Source organism: Oryctolagus cuniculus, chromosome 16 (assembly GCF_051225735.1).
Source record: "Oryctolagus cuniculus isolate XC-2025 breed Fujian yellow rabbit chromosome 16, ASM5122573v1, whole genome shotgun sequence".
In the NCBI taxonomy this organism is placed as follows: Eukaryota; Metazoa; Chordata; class Mammalia; order Lagomorpha; family Leporidae; genus Oryctolagus; species Oryctolagus cuniculus.
The window spans coordinates 74,533,349-74,561,245 of record NC_142882.1 but is presented as its reverse complement, the minus strand read 5'-3'; the positions used below and the strand labels follow the sequence as shown (position 1 = coordinate 74,561,245).

Below are 27,897 nucleotides of genomic sequence, written 5' to 3'. Positions count from 1 at the left end.
GAGGCAACTACTTTTCTCTGTGAAGTGAGGCTCCATTTCCTCGCTCCCCTCCCCCCTGCCAATGCACCACTCAATCTGCTGAAGTGGAGCTGCTGCTGAACTGTGTCCAGAGTTGGGTGACAGGGGATAGTTTCACCTATGCCAGAGGCTATAGGGGCAGGATAGGGCAGCTTGCATGGTGGAGAGTGAACTGCTTGCACCCTGTGAACGTGGGAGGTGTGGGCACAGGCTACGGAACTGAGAAGGTCTCAGATTGCAGCTGGATTCCTGTGCACGCACCAGGCCTGACTGCACAGATTCAACTCTCCACACCTGGGGGAGCTGTGGAGGGTGAAGAGTTGTGTACGGACTGCAGACTGGATCAGTGCTCTGCACAGTGCATGTTCCTGGGCAGGTGGTATGTTTTGGCACTGTGAGTTCACTCTAGGCTGTGAATCAGCTGGTTGACTCTGGCACACAAAAGGTCTGGGACTGTGAACACACTAGCTGGCTCCAACATATCCTCCCCGCACTGACTGTAGCCAGAGGAGCTCCACCATGCCCAAAGAGACACACTCTGGACTCTTGCTTCACTCACAAATGACAGCCAGAGGTCCCTGACCCCACACAGCACACATCCCTGGAACTAAAGTACAAATCTTTGGCAATCCACCATGTCTCAGAGATGCATTTCCAGAAAATAAAGCTTTCAATCAAAAAACACAATGAAATCGAACCTCCTCCCAGATGTGCAAAATCACTGCAGAAACACACACACACACAAAAACATGAACAAGGACAGCAATATGTCTCCCCAAAAGAAACACAATGATTCATTAATATTGGACCACGAAGCAGGGAAGATTACCAAAATAACTGAAAAATAATTCAAATGAATAATTGTCAGGTTACTCAAAAATACCAAGAAATGGTTAAATGAAATTAGGAAGTCATTACATGACATAGATGAAAATGAAGGAGAGATAGATACTGAAGAAAAACCAAAAAGAAATAGTGGAAATGAAGTGAAAAGCTTTAAAAATAGGATTTGCTGAGGCAGAAGACAGAATATTTGATCTAGAAGAAAAGTTTTTAGACATATCTAAGTCAAACAAAAAATAGAAGAAGAAATGTAGAATGACTTAAAACAATGTTCAAGACCTAAGGAATACTGTCAAATGACCAACTGTATCAGTCTTAGGAATTCCTGAAGGTGTAGAAGAAAAGAATGAATTAGAAAACTTGTTCAGTGAAATAGCAGAAAATTTCATCAATTTGGATAAAGATATGGACATCCAAATACAGAAACCACATAGAACCCCAAATGGGCATGATCAGAAAAGAGAATTATTCTAAAATTTGTAAGAAAGAAATCCAGATCACCTTTGGAGGAATTCCCATCAAACTGGCAGATTTCTCAACAGAAACTGTACAGGCCAGGAGAGAATGGAGAGATATAGCACAAGTCCTAAAAGAAAAAAAAATTACCAACACAGAATATTTTACCCAGCAAAGCTCTCATTTGTAAATGAAAGTGATGTAAAGACCTTTCAAAATAAAGATTAAAAGAAATTTTCACCAGCCTTGCAAATGATACTTAAGGATGTAGTACACTTAGAAGTAGAAAAAGACAACCAACAAAATGAAAGAAGGTGAAGGTAGAAAACCTCCTACCAAAAGAATAAAAGAGATTCAAATAAACAGTAGTGATATTTATGGGCAAATGGCAGGACCAATTAATTACTTATCAATAATATCCTTGAACATAAATGGACTAAATTTTCCAATTAAAAGATACAGGCCACTCAATGTATTTAAAAAAAAAAAAGAAGGCAAGACACCTCTATATGTTGCCTATAAAAAGCATACTTCACCAATGGACACAAACTGAAAGGGAAAGATTGGAAAGAGATACTACATGCAAATGGAAATACAAAATGAGCAGGAGTAGCAATTCTCATGTCAGACAAAAAAGGTTGTAAGACAAAAATTCTTAAAAGAGACAAAGTTATATAATGATTAATAAACCAATACAACAAAAATATATGACTATAGTAAACATACACGCACACAATTCCAGGGCACCCAGTTTTATAAAACGAATGTTAAAGAATGTAAAGGGAGATATAAGCCCGAATATAACAGTAATAATGGGTGTCTTCAAAACCCCACTTTCATCAATGGACAGATCACCCAGACAAAAAACCAATGATGAAACAACAGAACTAATCTATACTATAGACCAAGTGGATGTGCAGAGCATTTCATCCCCCAGCTACCAAATGCATTTTTTCATCTGTGCATAGAACTCTCTGTAGGATAGACCACATGCTAGGCCATAAAACAAGCCTCAACAAATTGAAAAAACTGAAATCATATATCTTTCCTGACCACAATGGAATGAAGCTGGAAATTAATAATAAAGGAAACAGACACGCACACAGAGACTGAGCCTGCTCCTGAATGAGCAGTGGGTCATAGACGAAACCAAAAGGAAATTTAAAATTTTTAAATGAATGAAAATGAAAACACAACATATCAAAAACTTATGGGATAGGAAAGCATTGGAGGAAAGGAAAGAACCGGGGAAAAATGCAGAGCTGGAGTCGTGTGTACTGCTCCTTGGCCAAGAGAGGCCATTTCAATCGAATATCTCATGGCCTACAGGGAGTTTCTGTAGTGCCCCCTGAGAACTTACGCAGATCAATCCATTGATGCTGATGTGACTGTGATAGGTTCTGGTCCTGGAGGATATGTTGCTGCTATTAAAGCTGCCCAGTTAGGCTTTAAGACAGTCTGCGTTGAGAAAAATGAGATGCTTGGAGGGACATGCTTGAATGTGGGCTGTATTCCTTCTAAGGCTTTATCGAATAACTCTCATTATTACCATATGGCCCATGGAAAAGATTTTGCATCTAGGGGAATTGAAATGTCTGAAGTTCGCTTGAATTTAGAGAAGATGATGGAGCAGAAGAGTACTGCAGTTAAAGCTTTAACAGGTGGAATTGCCCATTTATTCAAACAGAATAAGGTTGTTCATGTCAATGGATATGGAAAGATTACTGGCAAAAATCAGGTCACTGCTACAAAAGCTGATGGCAGCACGCAGGTCATCGACACAAAGAATATTCTTGTAGCTACAGGATCAGAAGTTACTCCTTTTCCTGGAATCACGATTGATGAAGATACAATAGTATCATCTACAGGTGCTTTATCTTTAAAAAAAGTTCCAGAAAAGATGGTTGTTATTGGTGCAGGAGTAATAGGAGTAGAATTGGGTTCAGTGTGGCAAAGACTTGGTGCAGACGTGACAGCAGTTGAATTTTTGGGTCATGTAGGTGGAGTTGGAATTGACATGGAGATATCTAAAAACTTTCAACGCATCCTTCAAAAACAAGGATTTAAATTTAAATTGAATACAAAGGTTACTGGTGCTACCAAGAAGCCAGATGGCAAAATTGATGTGTCTATTGAAGCTGCTTCTGGTGGTAAAGCGGAAGTCATCACTTGCGACGTGCTCTTGGTTTGCATTGGGCGAGACCCTTTACTCAGAATTTGGGACTGGAAGAGCTTGGGATTGAACTAGATCCCAGAGGCAGAATCCCAGTCAATACCAGATTCCAAACTAAGATTCCAAACATCTATGCTATTGGTGATGTGGTTGCTGGCCCGATGCTGGCTCACAAAGCAGAAGATGAGGGCATCCTCTGTGTCGAAGGAATGGCTGGTGGCGCAGTGCACATTGATTACAACTGCGTGCCGTCCGTGATTTACACGCACCCTGAGGTGGCTTGGGTTGGAAAATCGGAAGAGCAGTTGAAGGAAGAGGGTATTGAGTACAAAGTTGGTAAGTTCCCGTTTGCTGCCAACAGCAGAGCTAAGACTAATGCTGACACAGACGGCATGGTGAAGATTCTCGGGCAGAAGTCGACAGACAGAGTACTGGGAGCACATATTCTAGGACCAGGTGCTGGAGAAATGGTGAATGAAGCGGCTCTGGCTTTGGAATACGGGGCATCCTGTGAAAATATAGCTAGAGTCTGTCGCGCGCATCCGACCTTATCAGAAGCTTTCAGAGAAGCAAACCTGGCTGCATCATTTGGCAAATCAATCAACTTTTAAATTAGAAGATTATATATTTTTTTCTGAAATTTCTTGGGAGCTTTTATAGAGGTCACATTTCTGAACAGAATATGCTCCCAAGTGCAAGGATATCTAGGACTCAACTATGAGACTTTTGGAAGGTATTTAATAGGTTTGGGCAGAATGGGATAATCTCCTATCTATATTTTAAATAAATTTAATATTTTGTTTCAGTGCATTAATATGCAGGACAAAAGCTACTTATAATAGTAGCATCCTGGAAGATTCCCATCAACCTATATTTTCATGCTGTTTGTAAGGTTCAGCTTCACTGAACTTGTGATAAATAGTTTTTATCTCTGGTGCAGTGAAATTGAATTCAGTTTTACATGGATGGAGCTGGAATATGGCATGTGTTGAAGCAAGGTGATCAAGTTATTTTAAATTTGGTTTTCATATTGGAAACAGATTAGTCATTAGAATAAGATTCAAATATGTATAAACTGAACCGATGTAAATAAAAAGTGACTGTCTCTCACTTGTCTTGTTTAACCCTTAAATTGTTGCAGTTTAAATGTAGAATTTTTAAGGTTCCATTGAGGTCTACAAGTCTGAAAGATAGTTATTCAGTTACAGAAATAAAGGGGTCTGTTTACAAAACATATTAAATGGAGACTTAAATGTGTTACAGTGGGGAATAAAGATAACAATAACATGTCTTAAATATTCAAAAAAAACTTATGGGATAGAGCAAGAGCAGTGTTAAGAGTAAAGTTTATAGCAATAAATGCCTACATCAAAAAATTGGAAAGGTATCAAATAGATAATCTAACAATGCATCTTAAGGACCTGGAGAAACAAGAACAAACCAAACTCAAAGCTAGTAGGAGGAAAGAAATGATAAAAATTAATAAGAAATGCTCTCTCTCTCTCTCCTAGCATCACGGTGGTGGGGCTTGAGCAGCTGTGGCCACGATCAGAGACCCGGGCCTTCCGGCAAGGAGAGGAGCTACTCAGCAGGCACGTGGAGCTGCCTCCGCTGCGTGATGCCAAAGCAACAGGTGTTCCAGGATCTGCAGATCCATCCCCCGTGTTCTCGCTGTCAGTCACCAGACCCAGAAGGAAAACATCAGGAAAGTTAACAAGGGCAAGAAGTTCCAGCCCTGGACTTGCAGCCTAAGAAGGCACATGCCGTGCACCGCGGGCTCAGCAAGCATGAGAACTGAAAACCAAGAAGCAACAGCCGAAGGAGCAGCCATACCCTCTGCGGCAGTACCTGGTCAAGGCTTGAGCCTGTGATGTCAGTGTAAACACAGAATGGCCAAAAAACAAACACCCATGAAGAAATAAACAAAATAGAAATAAAACAACTATCCAAAGACCAGAGAAATGAAGAACTTGTTTTTTGAAAAATAAAATCGATAAGGCATTGGCCCAGCTAACCAAAAAAGAGGAGAAAACCCATGTTAATAAAATCAGAGATGAAAAAAGATATGCTACAACCGATATCACAGAAATATAAAGAATAGGGACTGGCGCTGTGGCTTAGTGAGCTAAGGCACAGCCTGCGGTGCCAGCATCCCAGGTCGGCCCTGGTTCAATTCCTGACTGCTCCACTTTTGATTCAGCTCCCTGATAATTTAGCTGGGAAAAGCAGTGGAAGACAGCCTAAATGCTTGGGCCCCTTACCCATGTGAGAGACTAGAAAGAAGCTCCTTGCAGATGGAAGATCCTCTATCTCTCCCTCTCTGTAACTCTGCCTTTCAAATAAAATAAATCTTTTTAAAAAAATAAAATATACAAAAAATAACTGGGAATTTCTACAAAAAAAGCTATATTCAATAAATTACAAAATGGAGAAGAAATGGCTATGTTTCTGGACACCAAAATTTTAACAATTTTACCAAAACTGAGACACAATATAGAAAACCTGAATACATCAATAAATAAGACTGCAATTGAATCAGTAATAAAGAGCTTCCCTACAAAGAAAAGCCCAGGACTGGATGGTTTCACTGCTGAATTAGATCAAATTTTTAAAGAACCAATTCCAATTCTTCTTCAACTATTCAAAACAATTGAAAGGGAGGGAACCCTTCCAAACTTTCTGTGAAGGCCAGTGTTACCTCAGTTCCAAAACCAGAGGAAGCTACAACAACAAAAAGAACTATGGACCAATATCTCTGATGAACATGGATGCAAAAATACTCAACAAAATACTACTTGAATCCAACAATGTGTTAAAAAGATCATACACCCAAAGTGGAACTTATTCCAGGGATGCAGGGATGGTTCATATACACAAATCATTAACCATGATACATTTCATCAACAAAATGAAGGATGAAAACCGTATGACTACCTCAATACATGCAGAGAAAGCATTTGGTAAAATACAACATCATTTCATGATAAAAAAAAAAAACCTTAAAACCTTAAAAATTGGGTATAGGAGGAAGGTATCTCAACACAATCAAGGCAATGTATGACAAGACCACAGCTAGCATCATATGGGGGTGAGGAAAGCTGGAAGCATTTCTACTAAGACCCAGGACCAGACAAGGATGCCCTTTCTTACCACCATCATTTAATATAGTTCTTAAAGTTTTAGCTGGAACCATTAGGCAAGAAAAAAAAATTACAGGGATACAAATTGAAACAAAGAGGAATTCAAATTATCCCTCTTCCACTTTTTAAAAAAAGTATTTATTTACTTGAAAGGTGGAGTTACAGATAGGCAGAGGCAGAGAGAGACAGAGAAGTCTTCCATCTGCTGGTTCACTCCCCAAAGTTATATATTGCAAGATATAAAATTAACACACAAAAATCAGTAGCATTCTTATACATCAATAATGCTCTGGCTGATAAAGAACTTATAAGATCAGTACCATTCACAATAGCTACAAAAAAATTAAATATATTGGCATAAACCAAGGATGTGAAAGTTCCTTACAATAAAAATTATAAAACATCAGTGAAGTAAATAGAAGACAATATGAACATGGAAATATATTCCATAATCATGGAAAATGTCCACCCTACTCATATTCCTCAAAGCAATTTACAGACTCAGTGTAATCCATTCAAAATACCAAGGGCATTCTTCAAAGATGTAGGGAAAAAAATCCTAAAATTCAAATGGAAACACAAAAGACCCTGAATAGGCAAAGCAATCACAAATAATAAAAACGAAATGGGAAGCATCACAATGCCAGTTTCAAGACATACTACAGGGATGTTGTACTCAAAACAGCCTGATATTGGTACAGGAACAAAAACAGACATGCAGACCAATGGAACAGGATAGAAACCGCAGGAAATCAATCCATGCATCTATAACCAAATATCTTTGACAAACGAGCTAAAATCATTTCCTGGAGAAAAGACAAATGGTTTTCAGGGAATTGGATTTCCACATGCAGAAGACTGAAACAAGACCAACATCTATCTTCAACCCTGTATAAAAATCACCTCACAATGGATGAAGGATCTAAACTTAAGACCTGAAACCTTCAAGTTAGTAGAGGAAAACACAGGGGAAATGCTGAAAAACATTGGCCTTGAAAAAGACTTCTTGGATAAAACTCTAGAAGCACAGGCAATGAAAGTAAAAATAGACAACTGAGGTTACATCAAGCTAAGAAGCTTCTGCATAGCAAACTAAATAATTGTCCAAGTGAAGAGGAAACCAACAGGATGGGGAAAATATTCACAAACAATGCAGATGCTAAAAGATTAATGACCAGAATATAAGGAGCTCAAGAAACTCAACAACAATGAAACAAACAATCCAGTGAAGAAATGGGTAAAGGATATGAACCAGCCTTGTACAAAGAATGAAACACAAATGTCCAACAGACACATGAAAAAAGCTCAGGGTCACTAGCTATCAGGGAAATATAAAAAAAAAAAAAAATGAGGTAACACTTCACCACACTTAGAATAGCTATCATCTAAAAATTAAATAACAAGTACCAGTGAGGATGTGGAGAAAATGGTACATAACACACTATTAATGGGAATATAGACTGCTACAACCAATATGGAAAAGAGTATAGAGATACCTCAGAAAATTAAAAATAGATCTACCACACTCCTGGGGATATATCCAAAGGATAAAGAAAATTATTGATTATTACTCTGCCATAAAAAAGAATGACATCTAGTGGCCAGTGTTGGGGTGCAGCAGGTAAAGCCATGGCCTGTGAAGCCAGCAACCCATGTGGGTGTGTCCAGACTGCTCCACTTCCGATCCAGCTTCCTGCTAATGACCTGAGAAAAGCAGTAGAAGATAGCCCAAGTGTTCTCACCCACATGGAAGATCTGGATGAAGCTCCTGGCTTCTGGATTTGGCTTGGCCCAGCCCTGGGTATTGCTGCTGTTTGGGGAGTGAACCAGTGGATAAGAGATAGCTCTTCCTCTGCCTCTCCCTCCCTCTGTAAATCTGCCTTTCAAATAAATAAATCAATCTTAAAAAAAGAATGAATCCTGAAATTTCAACAAAATGGATGCAATTGGAGATTATGCTCAATGAAATAAGCCAGACCCCAAAAGACAAATACCACATTGTCATTTATTTGTGGTAGCTAATATATAGACTATAAAAATCGTGTGGATGTCTTATCATTTAGTATATAGTTATAAGTAAATAGTACTTCAATGAATCACACCATATGCCGGAGACCAGCTCCAGCCAGTCCAGGGGCCCCAAGGTGTGAGAGGTGTCGAAGAAATGAGAGACACTCACAGCAAGGCTGACGGCAGGGCTCTGGCTCTCAGGCACCAGACTTTATTTTTATATTATAAGCCACATAATGACTTTTTCTTCTTACAATGAAACGCCTGTTGTCCATTTTTTTTAATTACAATTTTTTTTTTTAATTTTCAAGGGCATATTTAGAACATGGGTAACAATCACAGACAGGTGCAAGATAACAGGCTGCCCACACAAGCCAAGGCCTCGAGTGCTGAACTATGCAGAAATTGGCTACATAGGCTAGAATAGTACCTTCCTAATCTAATCTTTACTAGAAGCCCCAAGTTCAAAGCAGACCTTTTTTAAAATGTATCCCCTCTTTGCAATTTTTTCTGTAATTCTTTAATTTCTTTATTGCACTTATTTAAAGGTTTACTTAGATCTATTCTACAGTTTTGATATCCTAACCATTGTAGTATTTATAGCATATAGTGAATTAAAGCTTTATTAACATCTATCTTTATTCTAATGGGAAGTATATACCAGAGAGCCTGTTGCCTTTTAATTCTTTTCTACAAACAGCTCAACCTTGCATAAGGCATTAACCCTTTCTTCTACACTAACATTCTCTTGATTAAAATTCTACAAGGCAATGGACATTTTGGAGGTTATGAGACTAAGTGCTCTTCCGTAAAATTAGGAATACAGCAATCATTAGCAGGACCACCAGCAAGCTCCAGCTTGTAGTTCCCATCAAACCTAAAACCACCAAGAGGACCGCAGCTGTCCTTCTCATGCCTTGCTGAGACAGACCTTCTGCTGTGACCTTCTCAGCCAGCTGAAGTTGCCTTGGCCTCGTCAACCATATAAATGACAATACACTCTTTTTCAAAGATTTATTTTATTTATTTGAAAAAGTTACAGAAAGAGGTAGAGACAGAGAGGTCTTCCATCCACTGGTTCACTCCCCAGATGGCCACAACGGCCGGAGCTGAGCCGATCTGAAGCCAGGAGCTTCTTCTGGGTCTTCCACATGAGTCCAGGGGCCCAAGCACATGGGCCATCTTCTACTGCTTTCCCAGGCCATAGCAGAAAGCTGGATCAAAAGGGGAGAAGCTGGGAATAGAACTGGCACCCATATGGGATGCCAGCGCTTCAGGACAGGGCTTTAACCCACTGCACCACAGCGTAGGCCCTCACAATACACCCTTACTACACACATCAAAAGTAAATGAAAGGAGGGAATAGTGAGGACTGTTGGGGTTTTAACAATACTTTTTTCTTGATTTGGTTGTTGGTTATTAGTGTGATCAGGTGATAAAGTTCTAATTTATCTGTACATTTACGTTAATTTTCTTGGTATGAAGTCTGTATTTCAATAAGTTTTTTAAAAAATTAACAGAGCAAAAGATGTACATGTTGAAACTTCATTTGTCTGTCAATGATATAAGAAGGTTCACAGCAGAATAAGATATTAATTTTCAAATACTGGAATAGTTCCTCAACTTTTTGTTATTCAGTTGTTACAGATACAACATAATTTAAATTTTAATCTGTACTAATAATTTTTCCATAACTATTTAGACAATTGAAAAAACAATAATTTAATCTCTAATTTGTAGCAAATTTTTGTTATGCAAATACCCCTATTACAGCCATTTCAAGATAGCATGGGATCACTACTCTCTAGTCTATTTTTTTTTTTTTTTTTTTTGACAGGCAGAGTGGACAGTGAGAGAGAGAGACAGAGAGAAAGGTCTTCCTTTGCAGTTGGTTCACCCTCCAATGGCTGCTGTGGCCGACCGCGCTGCTCTGATGGCAGGAGTCAGGTGCTTATCCTGGTCTCCCATGGGGTGCAGGGCCCAAGCACCTGGGCCATCCTCCACTGCACTCCCTGGCCACAGCAGAGAGCTGGCCTGGAAGAGGAGCAACCGGGACATAATCCGGCGCCCCGACCAGGACTAGAACCTGGTGTGCCAGCGTCGCTAGGCAGAGGATTAGCCTAGTGAGCCACGGCACCGGCCCTCTCTAGTCTATTTAGATACATATCTATTTAGATATATTTAGATATGTTTTCGTATATATTCCTCTGGCCAGAACAAGTGACCTGGAAGCAATCCTTCCTACTTTTTTTTTTTTTTTTTTTGACAGGCAGAGTTAGATAGTGAGACAGAGACAGAGACAAAGAGAAAGGTCTTCCTTTTCCATTGGTTCATCCCCCAGATGGCCGCTACAGCTGGTGCGCTGCGCTGATCCAAAGCCAGGAGCCAGGTTCTTCCTCCTGGTCTCCCATGCGGGTGCAGGGCCATCCTCCACTGTCTCCCCAGGCCACAGCAGAGAGCTGGACTAGAAGAGGAGCAATGGGGACAGAATCTGGCGCCCCAACTGGGACTAGAACCCGGAGTGCCGGCGCCGTAGGCGGAGGATTAGCCTAGTGAGCCGTGGTGCCAGCCTCTGTCTTGCTCTTTAAATTAAAATTTAATAAGGGAGTTTTAATTAGAGATAACTCCTGACTGAATTCCCCCAGTGTTTATGTTATCATTCACCTAACAATACTTAGTATTTTGTACCAAGATGGAAGTATTTGATATCATAAAATATTCTCTCCCACTAAGTTAAAGGCATCACTTTTGTGTTTTTCACTCCTCTTATAACACCCGTATGATGTGCACACAGTCATTCGTCAATAATATTTGAGGAATAACTGAAACTATTGTGCAGCCTGTGTCTGCTAAAGTTTACCTTTCCAAAGATTTTGATTACTTAAACTGGCAAAGTTCCACCAAGTATGTCATGTAAAACCTGTGCCCTTGCTTTGATTTTCCTGTGATATTTCTGCTAGTGTCTCTCTGCCCCCATTCCAATCCTCCGTGGAGGAGGACTTAAGGTTACCCTAATGGTAGGGGAGACACTCTAACATCCATAGGTTCTTGATCTGGTGGAGGAAATGTATCGAAAGGAGTACACACTGGGGCCAGCTTTGTGGTGAGCAGGTTAAGCCTCCGCCTGTGGCACCGGCATCCCATGGGGCACCAGTTCCAGTTCTAGGTGCTCCACTTCTGATCCAGCTCTCTGGTGTGGCCTGGGAAAGTAGTGGAAGATGGCCCAAGTGCTTGGGCCCACGTACCCACATGGGAGACCAGGAAGAAGCTCCTGGCTCCTGGCTTCCAATCTGCCCAGCTACGGCCGTTGTGGCCATTTGTGGAGTGAACCAGTGGATAGAAAACCTCTCCTTCTGTCTCTCCCTGTCTTGGTCTGTAGCTCTGTTTCTCAAAACAAAACAAAACAAAAACCACCACCACCACCAACAACAAACTACACAGGCGTGACCTCCTCTTATTTACTGTTTGGGACCCAATGGTATCAGACGTGAGGAGCAGCGTTTGCAGCTGTGAAGCTGTGGTGTGAAAGTTTAAGGTGTAGACACAGGGACAGGGGTCAGGAAGCCTGGTGCAGGTCTCAGGTCCGAGCCACACTGACTGATTATAATGTTGGCAGTTTGATCTCCCCGTCTCTGAGTGCTATTTAAATTTTTTAATTAGCTCCAAACCCAGAGGAGGAATGTTGTAATTATCACCCTTAACATCTATCTCCCTGTACATATGTGTATCATACATACATTTTATTTCATTTTTCATATGTTCTCCACTAAGTGAAAATGAAAAAAAAAACAACTCAGGTTAAAAGAAATAGTTTCAGTCACTAGAATTTTAATGAGCTGGTAGATACATCAATATGAATTCAACCACTAAAAAACTTCTGGAGTCAATGTTTTTATGAGAATGACTAATCTTATCCAATTCTACTTAATAGTCAGCGCAGGTTTTACTTGTACCCAATAATGTCAAAGGGAACCGCCCATATGCTGACATCCTTTATAGGCTATGAAATATTATTTCCCAAACATTTACATTGAAGTTTCAAGAAAGAAAAAAATCTTGGGCAATAAGACATGTATTTACTGTAATTTAACATTTATAAGCACGGGTATAAGGAATGATTTCTATATAAACAGAGAATGCTTTCAGTCTTTAATCAGAGAAGTATACTTCTGTTTGGAGACCTAGATATGGGAGTATCAGAATTCACACACCAAAACTAAGGTGCCCCAAAAAGATAATTTCATTTTCAAAACATGACCTTAGCTTTTTCCTGAGAATAGAAGCAAAAAATAAAAAAGTTCAATCTTTCTCACAGGAGATAAATAGCTTCCTATTTTAAAGTTTTTTCCAGTTAAATTCAAGCCCTTGAGATTCTTCATTTTATACCCAATAACCTTATTTTTGGCAAACTTATGAGGAAGCAAATATGATAGATAACTATTTCCTTGGCTAACATGTGTAAAAAATATAAACTAGAATTTTAACTCTTAAACCCTCAATAAACAGTTACAGAGATGCTTTTTTTTAACAAAAGCTAAGTTTTTTCTGGATAGATTATTTTGATTCACTTTATAAACATCACCACATTTTCTTTTTATTTGACAGGTAGAGTTAGGCAGTGAGAGAGAGACAGAGAGAAAGGTCTTCCTTCCACTGGTTCACTCCTCTAATGGCCACCACAGCCAGCACTGCACCGATCCGAAGCCAGGAGCCAGGTGCTTCTCCCTGGTCGCCCATGTGGGTGCAGGGACCCAAGCACTTGGGCCATCCTCCACTGCCCTCCCCAGCCATAGCAGAGAGCTGGACTGGAAGAGGAGCAGCCGGAACTAGAACCCGGCACCACAGGTGGAGGATTAACCAAGTGAGCCACGGCGCCAGCCCATCACCATGATAATTTTGTTAGCAGTCTCAGCATTTGCTTGATATACAGATCACGTGTGAATGCTCCTCACGATACAGCATCATTCCCTTTAGACAAGAGCCTCTTCCTCGAGACTCCTTCTGACTGACACCTGTCAGAGTAACAGCAATACACTTGGCCTCCCTGGAGGTATTTCATAACCAACCTGCAGAACCATACACCTCAGTCACTTATAACATCACACTTTTTTTTTTAAGATGTTATTTATTTGAGAGGTAGAGTTACAGACAGTGAGAGGGAGAGACAGAGAAAGGTCTTCCATCTGCTGGTTCAGTCCCCAGATGGACACAGATCCGAAGCCTCCCGGTCTCCCACTCGGGTGCAGAGACCCAAGTACCTGGGCCATCCTCCACTGCTTTCCCAGGCCACAGCAGAGAGCTGGATCGGAAGAGGAGCAGCGAGGGCACCAGTGCTGCAGGTGGAGGATTAACCCACTGCACCACGGCGCCAGCCCCCACATCACACTGTTGATGCATTTAACATCTCTGTGTAAACATTTTATGTGTGTATTTATGTTATAATTTGTATTATGTTACTAAAAGTTGTGTAAAGTTGTTTGCTTATCCTGATCACTGTTGAATGTTACCATTGCATTGAAAACTCAAGGCTCCAAACAACACATCTTAAAACATTTATTCTCCCCTTCCCCACAGCTCTTTCTATTTGGGGAGGCAAGATTTTCCCTGTCACCTGGAGGTCAGTACTGTTTGGGTCAGTGTTTGACACAGAGTGGCATTTCTCTCCCATTTAGCCATAAAAACAATCTCATCACAATTAATGAAAATGTCTGTGCCACACAGCCACCAAAGCTCTGAGCTCGAAGCTGCTCCTCCCCCAAGCCAAGGCTTGCTGCCGGGGCAGCTTTTTCATGGCTCCATCTGTGCCTCTTTGCCTACCCCAAACTCCTGAACAGCACTCTGGGGCCGTCCCCGGTGGAAGGGCAGGGAAGATCTAGCTAACTGGCTACAGCCTTGCTCTATTCTGAAAGGTGCTCACAGGGCCTCTTCTCGCTGCAGAGCGCGTGGGTAATCCTTGGAGACAGTTTCTCTGCGGATCTCTCAGGTGAAGTTCTCTTAGTGCCAGCCTCTAATGCAAGGCCTCTTCCCTGCCTGGTGTCCTTGAACACAACCTCTACCTCACGCCAACTTGCTCCCAGTGGAACACCTACAGCGTCCTTCACTTCTGCCACAAAGTCCTAGTGACTCCTCTAGGCTTGTGGTTCTGTCTTGTGCATCTTCTGTCCCAACATACTCTGCGAGCAGAGGCCGATTCCAGCAGAGGCAGCTCTCCCCTCTCAGCCTCCAAACCTTCCAGCCAAGCACCATTCTCAGAGCTTCCAGGCAGCTGTGCCAGCAACCCACCCTCATATCCACCACCCCGTGTTCTGAGATGCACAGGCAAAACTCTGTGCAGAGAACAAGACAACCCAACCTCTCCTAGGGGATGAGGAGTGCAGATTAGGAAATGAGTTTCTCCAGAGAAATCTCTTCCAGACCCTTCCATTCCAAGTCCATTCCGAGTTCAGGTGGGTTTGGTCCTCCGGTTATGAATTCTTTCATCTCACTTTGGAATGTGGGGATATTCACTGCCTATATTCTACTCCAATCTATAGGGATTGTAGCCAAAACTACAGATGCAAATCCTATTCTGAACATCCTATTACACAAACAAATATGCCATGTGAGCATGGATTAATCATGAGAGTCGGAGAAATGAAACAATGTGCATGCTCAGAACATCTAAATTTTAAGATATTCTTTAAAAATTGTTTTAACAATCATATTTTCTTATACTGTAGTACTTGTATTGTTGCTTATCAATTAAACTAGGACTTAGGCTAATGGAGCAACTTCACCTTCTAATACAGAGCTTCCATTTCTGGTCTAGATTATTTTTTTCAACTTACCAGACAGCAAGGAAGAGAGACGAGGTAGTAAATGGCAAACAGCTTCCATTTTAAGGGACACATAGTGTTGAGATTGATTCATTCTGAGAGGAGGAGCATGGTGGGGGCAAGAGGCATGGAGTCACCACAAAGACCCCGGGAGTCGGGTGAAAGCGGGCCAGAAGTGAGCAGCCCTCAGACTCATTTATTTCAGTTGGTACAACAGCTTATATAGCCAAGGCAGCCAATCTGGTCAAGGGGCGGTTTATGCCCTAACCAATCACAGCCTGTTGCCAGGCAGGCTCCCTTGCCAGGTGGGCTTTAAAGCCATTCCTGAGTAACTGACACTCGCCAACGGTCATCTTGGCATGGCCTTCTCATTCCACCACAACCACAACATAGGAGAGGAGAAAATCAATGGTGCCTGATCTCAGAAGAGGAGAAACACGTTGGGTCTGTCCTGTTCCTCTATGTCAGCCAGAAGTTAAGAACCAGAGTGGAGGCCAGCGCTGTGGCGTAGCGGGTTAAACTGCTGCTAACGACAGCAGCATCTCATCTGGGCGCCATTTCAAGTCCCGGCTGCTCCACCTCTGATCCAGCTCCCTGATAACATGCCTGCAATGGAGGATGGCCCAAATCCTTGGGCCCCTGCACCCATGTGGGAGGCCCGAAAGAAGCTCCTGACTCCTGGCTGCCCAACTCCGGCCATTGCAGCCATTTGGGGAGACCAGTGGATGAAAGACTGATATCTCTGTGTAATTTGCCTTTCAAATGAAATGAATAAATCTTAAAAATCTTTTTCCCGTCTGCCTTTTGAACAAAGTGAAAAAAGAAAAGAGTGAATGAAGAAGGTGGTACAGGGAAGGAGGAAAAGGCAGGAGGCTGTGTGAATCCCTACCTAAGACTTTAAATTTTCTTTGTGGAGTAACATTCAGGGAAAATATTGACTTTGCCTGTCTCGTACCAGGAGTGGCTGAGGGAGGGGCTTCTATGGCTCTGAGGTTGTGTGTGGCTATTTGGGGTCATGGCCAAAACCACAGAAGATCGGCGAAGTAGCATCTGAAGCGAGGGATTCTGCCGCGCCGCTCTCCCTGCTCCAGCAAGACAGCGCTGCACGTAACACTTACCCGATGCTTTTGCTCCGAAGACCATCAGGACATGGCTCATCCTGTTGTTTCTACCAACAGACAATCAAAGACTTTGAGACACCTGTGTCAGCCCCGTCCACTTAGCTTCAGGGCTCAGAAACCCAGAATCCTCTCTCCCCTTCACACACATGGTCGCCTATCAAGCTGTCCTGGTCTCATCAATGACTCCACTACTGCCTTTAGGAAAAAGCCCATCCATCTCAGAGATGGCTCCCGGCATCTTTCCCACGCGGTGTCTGTCTTAACTTCTCCCCACTTCCCCCGTCCATGCACCCACAGCCTGGCCTCCTGAGGGACTTAGCATTTGCTCTTCTCAGCAGCAACAGGCTAATTCCTGCCAACTCACTGTGCTCTGTTCCCCTGCCTGGCTAGCCCCAGGCTCATCCTCCTCGCCTCAGCTTTACTGGTGCAGCCCTTAGGTCGCGCTTGGGCTCAGTTTCCTGCCCAGACCATGACGCTTTGCTTCTGGCTCCCCACATTCCAGCACGGGATTGTGTGCCCAAAGATGTTCACACAAGTTTGTGCCCTGAGTAAATGAGCCAAATACCTGAGATTTTTCTATTACAATGCCCAGAGTAAGAATTTTTTAAAAGATTCTTTTTTTTTTTTTAAGAAAAAGTTACACAGAGAGGGAGAGACACAGAGAGGTCTTCCACCCATTGGTTCACTTCCCAGGGGGCCGTAAAGGCCAGTGCTGGGCCAGGTTGGGGCCACTATCTTCATCCGGGTCTCCCACGCAGGTGCAGGGGGCAAACACCTGGGCCATCATGCTGCTTTTCCCAGGCGCATTAGCAGGGAGCTGGAAGGGAAGTGGAGCAGCCCCGACATGAAACCGTCCATATGGGGTGCTGGCGTCGCTACAACGCCAGCCCTAGAGTATATTTTTTAATGGGGAAAGAAAGGGCCGACGGGGCTGAAGTGTGCCAATGCACCTGTCTGACAGCCACAGGAGCCTGGGAACAAAGTACCCTGCAAGGCGTCCCCGGGGCGCGCCGGGGCGCGCCGGGGCGCTGGGGCGGAGGGCGGGGCCTCTCGGGCAGCGGCCACGCCCAGGGGCGGGGCGGCTCCGGCAAGGGCAGGGCGGGGCTCGCGGGCGGGGAGCTCCCCTTCGGAGGCCGAGGCGCGGCCGCGCGGCCCCGGAGACGCGGCTGTGGGGTCTTGGGCCCCGGCCCGCCCGCCCGCCATCTTGCCCGCGTCCCGGCACCCGCGGCGAGAGGGGCGGTGTCCTGGCCGGAAGCGGCTCTGCGGCGGCCGCGCCACCACCTCAGGTCAGTGAGTGCGGCCCTGGCGCCTTGGGGCGCGTGAGAGCGCGGTGGTCAGGCCCGGCCAGGGGCGGGCCCAGGGCGTCCTCCGAGCCTCGCGTGGGCCTCGCCTTCCTGGCGCGGGGACGATGACCGCGCTGGGCGGCCGGCGGGGCCTGGGCGGGGGCCGCGGGCGGCCGGAGGGGGTGCGGGGGCCACGGCGCAGCTTCCGCCGCGTCCCCGGCGCGATCGGGAGGCCAGGCGGCGAGCCTGGAGCGTGGGAGTGGCGTCAGGTTCCTGGTTCACCCGGAATAGCAACACGCCCGGTTCCACTGGTCCCTGTGAAGTACTTCCTAAAGGGCCTTTCCCCGGCCGCCGCCGCTGCTTTGCGACGGGAGCCTGAGGATGGACAGAGGCGCCTCAGGTGCCCTGAGCTCTGCCCAGTCGCTTAGCAGCAGCCTGCTGTGTGAGGACATTTGCTTAAGACAGCCCGGGAGCCGTGCAGGGCGTCTCTAGGAGGCGGTGGCTGCGGGCACTGTCGAAAGTTGCCCCGGCCGAAAGCCTGTGCTCGGATCCTTTGTACGCTTAGTGCTGTGGGAGGGCACGCATGGACTGGAGATGGGCTGTTAAGTGTTAAGGACCCGTAGGCTCTCCAAGGCTTGATGCCAGTTTTTTTTTTTTTTTTTAACTCACATTAATGATTTTTTTTTTTGCATTGTTTCTGTGTTGAAAGGACCCTGGCTTTGATCCTTGGGTTATTTAATTCCTCTGTTCTGACCCCGTGCTTCAGAGTTTACAGCGTCTGGTTTCACGCGTGTTTTGTAGGACAGTGCTGTCGTGGAGTTCTGGTGCTGAGCGCGAAGTCAGCATGGCTTTCCTTGGCTGAGAAAGCATCGGTGGGAAGTGAGCACTCGTTAAACTTGAAGGTGAGGATCTAACAGAAGGGCTGAGGACTGCAAACCCTCCCCTTGGACTCAGTTGTTCGACTCCAGGGTTTGAAAACATTAGCTTCCTGGGCTCTTTAAGAGGCTAGTAGTGATCCATCTTTGCGATGCAAGGAGCTCATTGCCTTTGGTTGTCACGACTTGTGAGATGGAAATAGGATAGGTTCTATTTTGGTTTTCTGAACTGGGACTATTAAGAGAGTTGCCAGGGTCTGAGCTGGTGAGTGACTGGAGGATTTCTGAGTCCAGGGTCCAGCATTTAGGATGACTGGCACTTAGTTTAGAGCTCTGCTCTGACTGGCTTGACATTTTTTGACTCTCTCAACACGTTTAATAGTTTTTTAAGAAAGGGAGCCCTGCAGTTTCTTTTCTAAGATTTATTTTATTTATCTGAAAGGCAGAGTTACAGAGAGGGAGGTCGGTTCCATCCACTGGTCCAATCCCCAAATGGCTGCAGTGGTCAGGCTGAAGCCAGGAGTTTCTTCCGGATCTCTCATGTGGACTCAAGGAGTCCAAGTGCTTGGGCCATCTTCTGCTGCTTTGCCAGACACATCAGCAGTGAGCCAGGTTGGAAATGGAGCAGTTGGGACTTGAACCAGTGCCTATATGGGATGCCATTGCTGAAGGCAGCAGCCTCTGAGCCCTGCATTTTTCTCTTGCACAGGTCTAGCAGATTATGCAGCTGGTTTAAGAGACCTTGGACAAGAACCAGAACATCTAGTCTTTACTTTTGTCCCACATGGAATGAAAAGAATTTGCTAATCTTTTTCTAATTGAAGGCCTATGATTCTGTGTAATTTACTTGAATCAAATTTTGAAGATAATAATATAAATATTATAAGTGTTCAGCACCAGAAGAAATGCTGATGATTCTGTATTAATAGTCATATAAATCAAGAGTTTTTAAAATTATAGTAACACTTTTCATTTGCATTTTGCAAGATGGATTTTTCTGGGGCAGGTGTTGTGGCACAGCTGTTAAGCTACAAACTTGGGACACCTGCATCCCATCTCAGAGTACCCTGGTCAAGTCCCAGCTGCTCCGCTTGCCATCCAGCTTCCTGCTAATGTGCATACTTGGAGGCAGGAGGTGATGGCTCGGGTACTTGGGTCCCTGCCACCCACGTGGGAGATGCAATTGGAGTTCTGGGCTTTTGGCCTTGGCTTGGCCCTGTCATGACTGTTCAGGCATTTGGGGAGTGAAGCAGCATAAGGAAGATCTCTCTGTCTCTGATCTTTCTGTTATTTTGCCTTTCACATAAATTAAAAAAAAATGATTTTTCTATGTGGCATCAACTTTTACCAGAGACCGTTTGTTTATAAAGAACGAGATTGTAGATTTTAAAAATGCTTATTTTACCTCCCAGTGACATAGGAAGATGGGCCGTATTGAAGGCTATCTCCAATAACAGATGGCTTCTGTTTGTGAAGGTGTGAGTAGAAATGCCTATGTGACAGTATGTTTCCTCTTTGCTGTCTTAACACGAAGTAGCTATGTAAGGTGCCCCTCTTCCTCTTCATTCTTGAAATTTTAAACTATTAAGATTGGATTTAACTTCATCACTGAAGCAGAGTTGTTATTTGGCCAGGGACCTTACCTGCCACCATTCACTACTGTGTTCCAAGCATTTAGAACAGTGCCAAGAACATGGAAGTTTCCCAATCAATAGTTACAGAGTAAATAAAAGATGACTTATTTAGAATGAATCCTCTCTTAGGATGGTTCACTGTGGGGCTCTTGCCCATGGTCGCTGGAACAAGTTGTGATTGTTGATACCTTGCCCTTGGCTTGACCTCACCTCTACTAGGAAGGGTGGAGGGTAGAGGATACAGATATTGGTAAGACCTGGAGATAGCAGTTGTGAGAAGAGTCAGAGGAAATAGTCAACACATGCACGAGTATAACAAATGCTTAATTTACTACCTACTGATTGCCTTTCGCTGTGCTGACTGCTAGAGGTATAGAGAGACAAGAGACATTTTACCTCCACTTAAGGAGCTTACACTCTGGTAGGAGAGAGAGATGGGTGATTTAAAATGAGAGGATACTGTTCAGTGAAGATTATATGTCTAAATAACCCAGTCTTGCCTAGGGAGAGTGTAGAGAGTGGTTGCTACCAAAGTTGAGCAGATTTTGTCTTGCCTCAGAAATGAGGAAAGGGGCTGGCACTGTGGCATAGTGGATAAAGCTGCTGCCTGCAGTGCTGGCATCCCATATGGGCACTGGTTCCTGTTCCAGCTGCTCCACTTCTGGTCCAGCTCTTTACTATGGCCTGGGAAAGCAGTAGAACATGGCCCAAGTCCTTAGGCCTCTGTACCTGTGTGGGGGACCGGAAGGAGCTCCTGGCTTTGGATTGGTGTAGCTCTGGACGTTTAGGCCATCTGGGGAGTGAACCAGCCTCTCTCTGCCTCTGCCTCACGGTAACTCTGCCTTTCAAATAAATAAATAAATCATAAAAAAAGGAAATGAGGAAAGAGTGCTTCAATCCGAGGGAACGTGATTTGCAAAGGTATGGTGATGGGGCGGTAGGCTTGTTCTAGGAATGGAGTAGGACAGTGTAGTTAGCGAGGAGGAGAATGATGTGCCATTAGGCCAGAGCAGGTAGAGGCCAAAGCCATCTATAGTCTTGTAGGTTGTATTGAAGATTCGGAATTCTGCATACTCAGCAGTTGCAAACCATTACAAAGTTTTAAGCAAGGGTTGACTCATCTGGTCAAATTTGTGTTGTAAAAAGATTATTCTCCAGGTGGGTGTTTGGCACAGCCGGTAAAATCCCACTTAGGACATCCGCGTCCCATATCAGAGTGCCTGGGTTCGAGTCCTCGTGCAACTACAGATTCCAGCTTTCTGCTGATATACCTCGTGGGAGGCAGCAGGTGATGACTCAACTACTTGGGTCCCTGCCACCTATGTGGGAGTCCAGGACTGAGTTTCTGGCTCTTGGGTTTAGCCTCGCCCAGCCCTGACTGTTGGGAGCATTTGAAGAGTGAATCAGTGGGTAGGAGATTCCCTTCTCTCTCTGCCTCTCAATAAATAAACTCTGAATACATAAAAGTTGAAATAAAAAGATTATTCTGACATCAAAACAGGTAGATTTCTAAAGGACCAGAGTGGCAAGAGGGATAAAAGAATTACTGAGTCAGTGCCACACAGAGCAGCTAAGTTGTACACCCTGCTTTCTTACAGTCAGTCTTCAGGGCGTTGCCACTGCCTCAGTCCAGTAGCACTTGGTAGCCTGAGTGGAGGACAGAGATAGTATATAATTAGGCTGATCCAGGATTGAGGAAAGAGAAAGTGGCAGGCAACCAGGAAATTGAGGGTGCTGGTCGGAGTATAAATGAAGTGACTGATCCTGGGCTGACTGATCCGAAAGGTTAGGAAGGAAATAAAGCTAGTATGAGAATTCTTAAATGTATTTCCTAATCATTCAATTATGTGAGTCTGAAATTCTAGACTAGTAATTCCTGACTGAAGCTTTTGCAAGATCAAAGAGAAAAACATCTATGTTTGAGCTGAATTATTTGGTACTTGTTGATGATTTCTTTTCAAAAATGTTTGGGACCAGTAGAGTTTTAGATTTTGTTGCATTTGCAAATATATATAATGAGATCACCTGGGATAGGTTGCATGTCTAAACAAATTCATTCGTGTTTTGTATACACCTTAGCCTGAGAGTAAATTGTTGTTGTTGTTGTTTGTAACATGCTTGCGCAGTCAGTGCTCAAAATTTTTTTTTTTTTAAAGAGTGTGTGCTGGGTATATAGAGTTGAATGAACCAAAGCTTCACCCTCCAAGAACAAACTGTACAGTTGCAATGAAGATGTTTGCTCATTTTGATTTCAGACTATTATGAAGATGTTCACTCATTTTGAATCTAGACTATTACCTCTTGCCCACATCAGTTAGACATTTAAATGTTTGTAGACAGGAATGGGCACTTGGTATAGCAGTTGGGACGCTGCTTGGGACTCTCACGTCCCATTTCAGAGTGCGTGAGTTCAAGCCACAGTGCCACTCATCTAATGTACACCCTGGGAAGCAGCAGGTGATGGCAGAGTGCTTGGGTTCTTGCCACCCACGTGGGAACCCAGATTGGATTTCCCACTCCCACATTTGACCTGGCTCAGCCCTGGCTATTGCAGGCAGTTGGGAAATGACTCACTGAGAGTAGGCGACTTCTGTCTCTTTCTCTGCTTCTCAAATAAATTCTTAATAAATTCAGTTTTTGTAGACATCCTTTATTATTAAAACATCGGTTTTTTTAAAGATTTATTTATTTATTTGAAAGTCAGAAGCCAGCGCCACAGCTCACTAGGCTAATCCTCCACCTTGCGGCGCCGGCACACCGAGTTCTAGTCCCGGTCGGGGTGCCGGATTCTGTCCCGGTTGCCCCTCTTCCAGGCCAGCTCTCTGCTGCGGCCAGGGAGTGCAGTGGAGGATGGCCCAGGTGCTTGGGCCCTGCACCCCATGGGAGACCAGGATCCGCGCGGTGCGCCGGCCGCAGCGGCCATTGGAGGGTGAACCAACGGCAAAGGAAGACCTTTCTCTCTGTCCCTCTCTCTCTCACTTTCCACTCTGCCTGTCAAAAAATTTAAAAAAAATTAAAAAAAAAAAGTTACACAGAGAGAGAAAGAGGTCTTCCATTCACTGGTTCACTCCTCAATTGGCCACAATGGCCAGAGCTGCACTGATCTGAAGCCAGGAGCCAGGAGCTTCCTCTGGGTCTCCATGCGAGTGCAGGGGCCCTAGGACTTGTGCCATCTTCTACTGCTTTCCCAAGCCAATGTAGAGAGCTGGATCAGAAGTGGAGTGGCCAGGACTTGAACCGGGATGCATATGGGATTCCGGCACTGCAGGCGACGGCTTTACCCGCTATGCCACAGTGCTGGCCCCAAAAACATCATTTTTAACCATAGGTATTTTTAGTTTGTGCTTCAACTGCTAGAATATTTATTTTCTCAAAAAGCCCATTTCAACAATATTCAAAAGTTTATAGACTTAAAAGCCAAAAGAGTCTCTTAGTAAGTATGATGTGTGTACTACTGGTTGTAAATAGGATGAATTCTACATAAGCCTACAAGCATTTTTAATAGTCATATATTTTAGCATATCTTAGAAAAAATGTAATTGGCTTTTATACCTACCATCCATAGACCTTATGATTGGGTTAATGTCAATTTTCACATTTTAAAAATGAGTCACTTTAAAGAAATTGTTGGGGCCAGCACTGTGGTGTAATGGGTAAAGCTGCTGCCTGCAGCGCCAACATCCCATAAGGGCACCGGTTTGAGACCCGGCTGCTCCACTTCTGATCTAGCTCTCTGCTCTGGCCTGGGAAACCAGTGGAAGATGGCTCAAGTCCTTGGGCCCCTGCACCTGCGTGGGAAACCTGGAAGAAGCTCCTGGCTCCTGGCTTCAGATAGGCACAGCTCCGACCTGTTGCAGCCAGTTGGGGAGTGAACTAGCAGATGAAAGAGCCTCCCCCCCCGCCGACTCTGACTCTCCGTAACTCTTTAAAATAAATAAATTAAAAAAATCTTAAAAAAATAAATTGGTGGTTCCTTTTTAAGGAATAGAACTAGTATGTAGCAGAGCTTGGGATAGAAATCATGTTTCTTACTTCTTTAAACAGTTCACTCTGCCATATAAAGCTACTGCTTTTCATGGAAAGTTGGAAGAAACCTGTGTCTTAGGAGCACATTATACTTTACATCTGCATTGTGCGTTATGATGGCACATGTGGCCATTTATTTTATAATTAGATAACATATGAACTAGTCACATTTCTCATGCTTAGTAGGCACTTGTTGCTGGTGACTACCCTGATGGACCGCAGATTTTTGTTGTTGTAGAAAGTTCTCTTGGACAGTGCTGCTCTAAACTATTGCTTAGGAACACAGTTCACAGCTCTTTTAAGTTCTCCCTCCTTCAAAGGCTTGATGATACTTATTAATTTGCTCACCACGCTGAAGTTGTTAAAACCCTGAGGTTAAATTGGAAGTACTAGTAACAGTGCAATTAAGATAATTGATCATGGGAAATAAGGCCAGAACGGAGTTCTCAGGTTCTTACCAGCTCATTTTATTGGAGGAAGTGGTGGCTTTTCATTCTCCCTTTTAGTAAGTAAATGTCTTGAATTCATAGTGATAGAAGAAATAACAAATATATTGCCAAAGAGGATATTTGTATAGAGAGTTTCCTGATTTTTCAAAATTGTACTTTGTTGGTATCTTACCACTTTTTGTTTACAACTGTTTCAGTGAATGGGCCTGACTGGACTTTGTGAGCACATCCATCAACATGAGCGGTACCAAACCTGACATTCTGTGGGCACCACACCAGGTTGATAGATTTGTTGTATGTGATTCAGAACTGAGCCTTTATCATGTGGAATCTACTGTGAATTCAGAACTCAAAGCTGGATCTTTGCGTTTATCAGAAGACTCTGCGGCTACATTACTGTCCATCAATTCAGATACACCTTACATGAAATGCGTTGCCTGGTATCTCGATTATGATCCTGAATGTCTCCTGGCAGTTGGACAAGCAAATGGTCGAGTTGTCCTTACAAGTCTTGGTCAGGATCATAACTCAAAGTTCAAAGATTTGATTGGGAAAGAATTCGTTCCAAAGCATGCACGACAATGCAACACCCTTGCATGGAATCCTCTGGATAGTAACTGGCTTGCTGCTGGTCTTGATAAACACAGAGCTGACTTTTCAGTGCTGATATGGGATATCTGCAGCAAATATACGCCTGACATAGTTCCCATGGAAAAAGTGAGACTTTCAGCAGGCGAAACCGAAACAACATTAGTAACAAAGCCACTTTATGAATTAGGACAGAATGATGCTTGTCTTTCTCTCTGTTGGCTTCCACGAGACCAGAAACTTCTCCTGGCTGGTATGCATCGTAACCTAGCCATATTTGATCTTCGGAATACAAGCCAAAAGATGTTTGTAAATACGAAAGCAGTTCAAGGGGTGACTGTGGATCCATACTTCCATGATCGTGTTGCTTCCTTCTATGAAGGTCAGGTTGCAATATGGGACCTTAGGAAATTTGAGAAGCCAGTTTTGACTTTGACTGAGCAACCAAAACCCTTAACAAAAGTAGCATGGTGTCCAACTAGGACTGGTCTGCTTGCCACTTTAACAAGAGATAGTAATATTATTAGATTATATGATATGCAGCATACACCCACTCCTATTGGAGATGAAACTGAGCCCACAATAATTGAAAGAAGTGTGCAACCTTGTGACAACTACATTGCTTCCTTTGCATGGCATCCAACAAGTCAAAATCGAATGATAGTTGTAACTCCCAACAGAACAATGTCTGACTTCACTGTTTTTGAAAGAATATCGCTTGCCTGGAGTCCAGTTACGTCTTTAATGTGGGCTTGTGGCCGTCATTTGTATGAATGCACTGAAGAAGAAAATGATAATTCTGTAGAAAAAGATATAGCAACAAAGATGCGCCTTCGGGCTTTATCGAGGTACGGACTTGATACAGAGCAGGTGTGGAGAAATCACATTTTAGCTGGAAATGAAGATGCACAGCTCAAGTCACTCTGGTATACTCTGCACTATATCCTTTGTATTTGATTGTGTCTGGTTAATCAGATAGAGATGTCCCTGAAGTTTGCTGAAAGGTCAGTTATAAATACACTGAATGTTTTATATCTAAGTACAAGTTACATAATACTAAGTTACAAAGTAAAATGATTCAAAAACTCTTGAACTTGAAATAACTGCTTTGTAGTTTGTGTAGGAGGAAGAGAAGTATACAGTAGAGTAGGAGTGCTCTCATTGCCCTGACGCCTATTATGAATTGGCTCCAAATCAAAATATGTTTAGCTTTGAAATATTGTCTAAAACTTCATCACTTAGAATTTCCTATGCATTTAAATACTTATGAAACAATATACGGAAGATATGGATCAGAAATCTCCAGGCAACAAAGGCTCATTGGTTTATGCAGGAATAAAGTCAATTGTAAAATCATCTTTGGGTAAGAAAATCCCATTTTTTTTTTTCCAATGTGTTTCTAACTTTTGTATTTTTTATTTTGTCCCTAATCATTTGGTACATAAATATCCCTTTTTCTTTTTGGTTTTCTGGTTATTATCTTACTGAAATTTTGAGTTAAATGCTATTGTATTCATACCTAAATACCTTTTGGGAGGGAGTCTTGATTGAAGTGACATTAATGTTTGGTCAGTTCATTTATTCAGTACTGTTTCTTTTTTTTTTTTTTTTTGGACAGGCAGAGTGGACAGTGAGAGAGAGAGACAGAGAGAAAGGTCTTCCTTTGCCGTTGGTTCACCCTCCAATGGCCGCCACGGCCGGCGCGCTGCGACCGGCGCACCGCGCTGATCCAATGGCAGGAGCCAGGAGCCAGGTGCTTTTCCTGGTCTCCCATGGGGTGCAGGGCCCAAGCACCTGGGCCATCCTCCACTGCACTCCCTGGCCACAGCAGAGGGCTGGCCTGGAAGAGGGGCAACCGGGACAGAATCCGGCGCCCCGACCGGGACTAGAACCCGGTGTGCCGGCGCCGCTAGGCGGAGGATTAGCCTAGTGAGCCGCGGCGCCGGCCCAGTACTGTTTCTTGAAGACTCACTTTTAGTGGTTTTACACTAAATGATTTATAGGATGCTGATTGTTAATTAGTATTTTATCACAGCATTTTGCTTTTCAAAAACAAAAAGATGTCCAGTTGAAGGAGTATTTGCTGCCCAAATACTTTTAGCCATTTAATTGCAAGGACTGTAGCTGTGACATGTAGCTTGACTAACCTGAAGGAGCCATCCCTGAAATAGTCTCTGATGAATGAGTGAATGAATGAATTAATGATACATTAATGTAAGAAAGTAATTAATGATCTTTAAGAACAAAATTAAAATGATGGAAACCCTTAAGTTACATTTTCACTGACTGCTTTAAACAGTAGGTGTTACTCTTTTTATTAGGATTTAATTATGCATTTTATTATAATTGTCTCCTCAACCAAGGTTTGATCTCTAGCTTTTGGTGGTAAATTTAGGCCCAAGTCAAGATGCTAAAATGTAGTTCTCATTATTTAGTCAAGGGACAGTAGAAGTTGTAAATGCAACT

General features: G+C 43.4%; 1 protein-coding gene and 1 pseudogene across 3 annotated transcripts in view; both read left to right on the top strand.

The window, feature by feature from the left end:
• Nucleotides 1-2,530: 2,530 nt before the first annotated feature.
• Nucleotides 2,531-4,241, top strand: LOC100358789 (dihydrolipoyl dehydrogenase, mitochondrial pseudogene; annotated as a pseudogene).
• Nucleotides 4,242-17,672: 13,431 nt separating this feature from the next.
• Nucleotides 17,673-27,897, top strand: part of MIOS (meiosis regulator for oocyte development) — a 35,166-nt gene continuing 24,941 nt past the window's right edge. Inside the window, exons 1-4 of one of the 3 annotated variants that reach the window (XM_051853317.3) lie at nucleotides 17,673-17,862; nucleotides 18,661-18,761; nucleotides 25,041-26,371; nucleotides 26,696-26,794. In XM_051853317.3, the coding sequence (XP_051709277.3) occupies nucleotides 25,081-26,371; nucleotides 26,696-26,794 (1,390 nt within the window). In that variant the 5' untranslated portion in view covers nucleotides 17,673-17,862; nucleotides 18,661-18,761; nucleotides 25,041-25,080. Of the gene's footprint in view, nucleotides 17,863-18,038; nucleotides 18,260-18,660; nucleotides 18,762-25,040; nucleotides 26,372-26,695; nucleotides 26,795-27,897 lie in introns of those variants that run through there. The other 2 variants (XM_008261698.5, XM_051853318.3) reach the window with 2 other exon arrangements.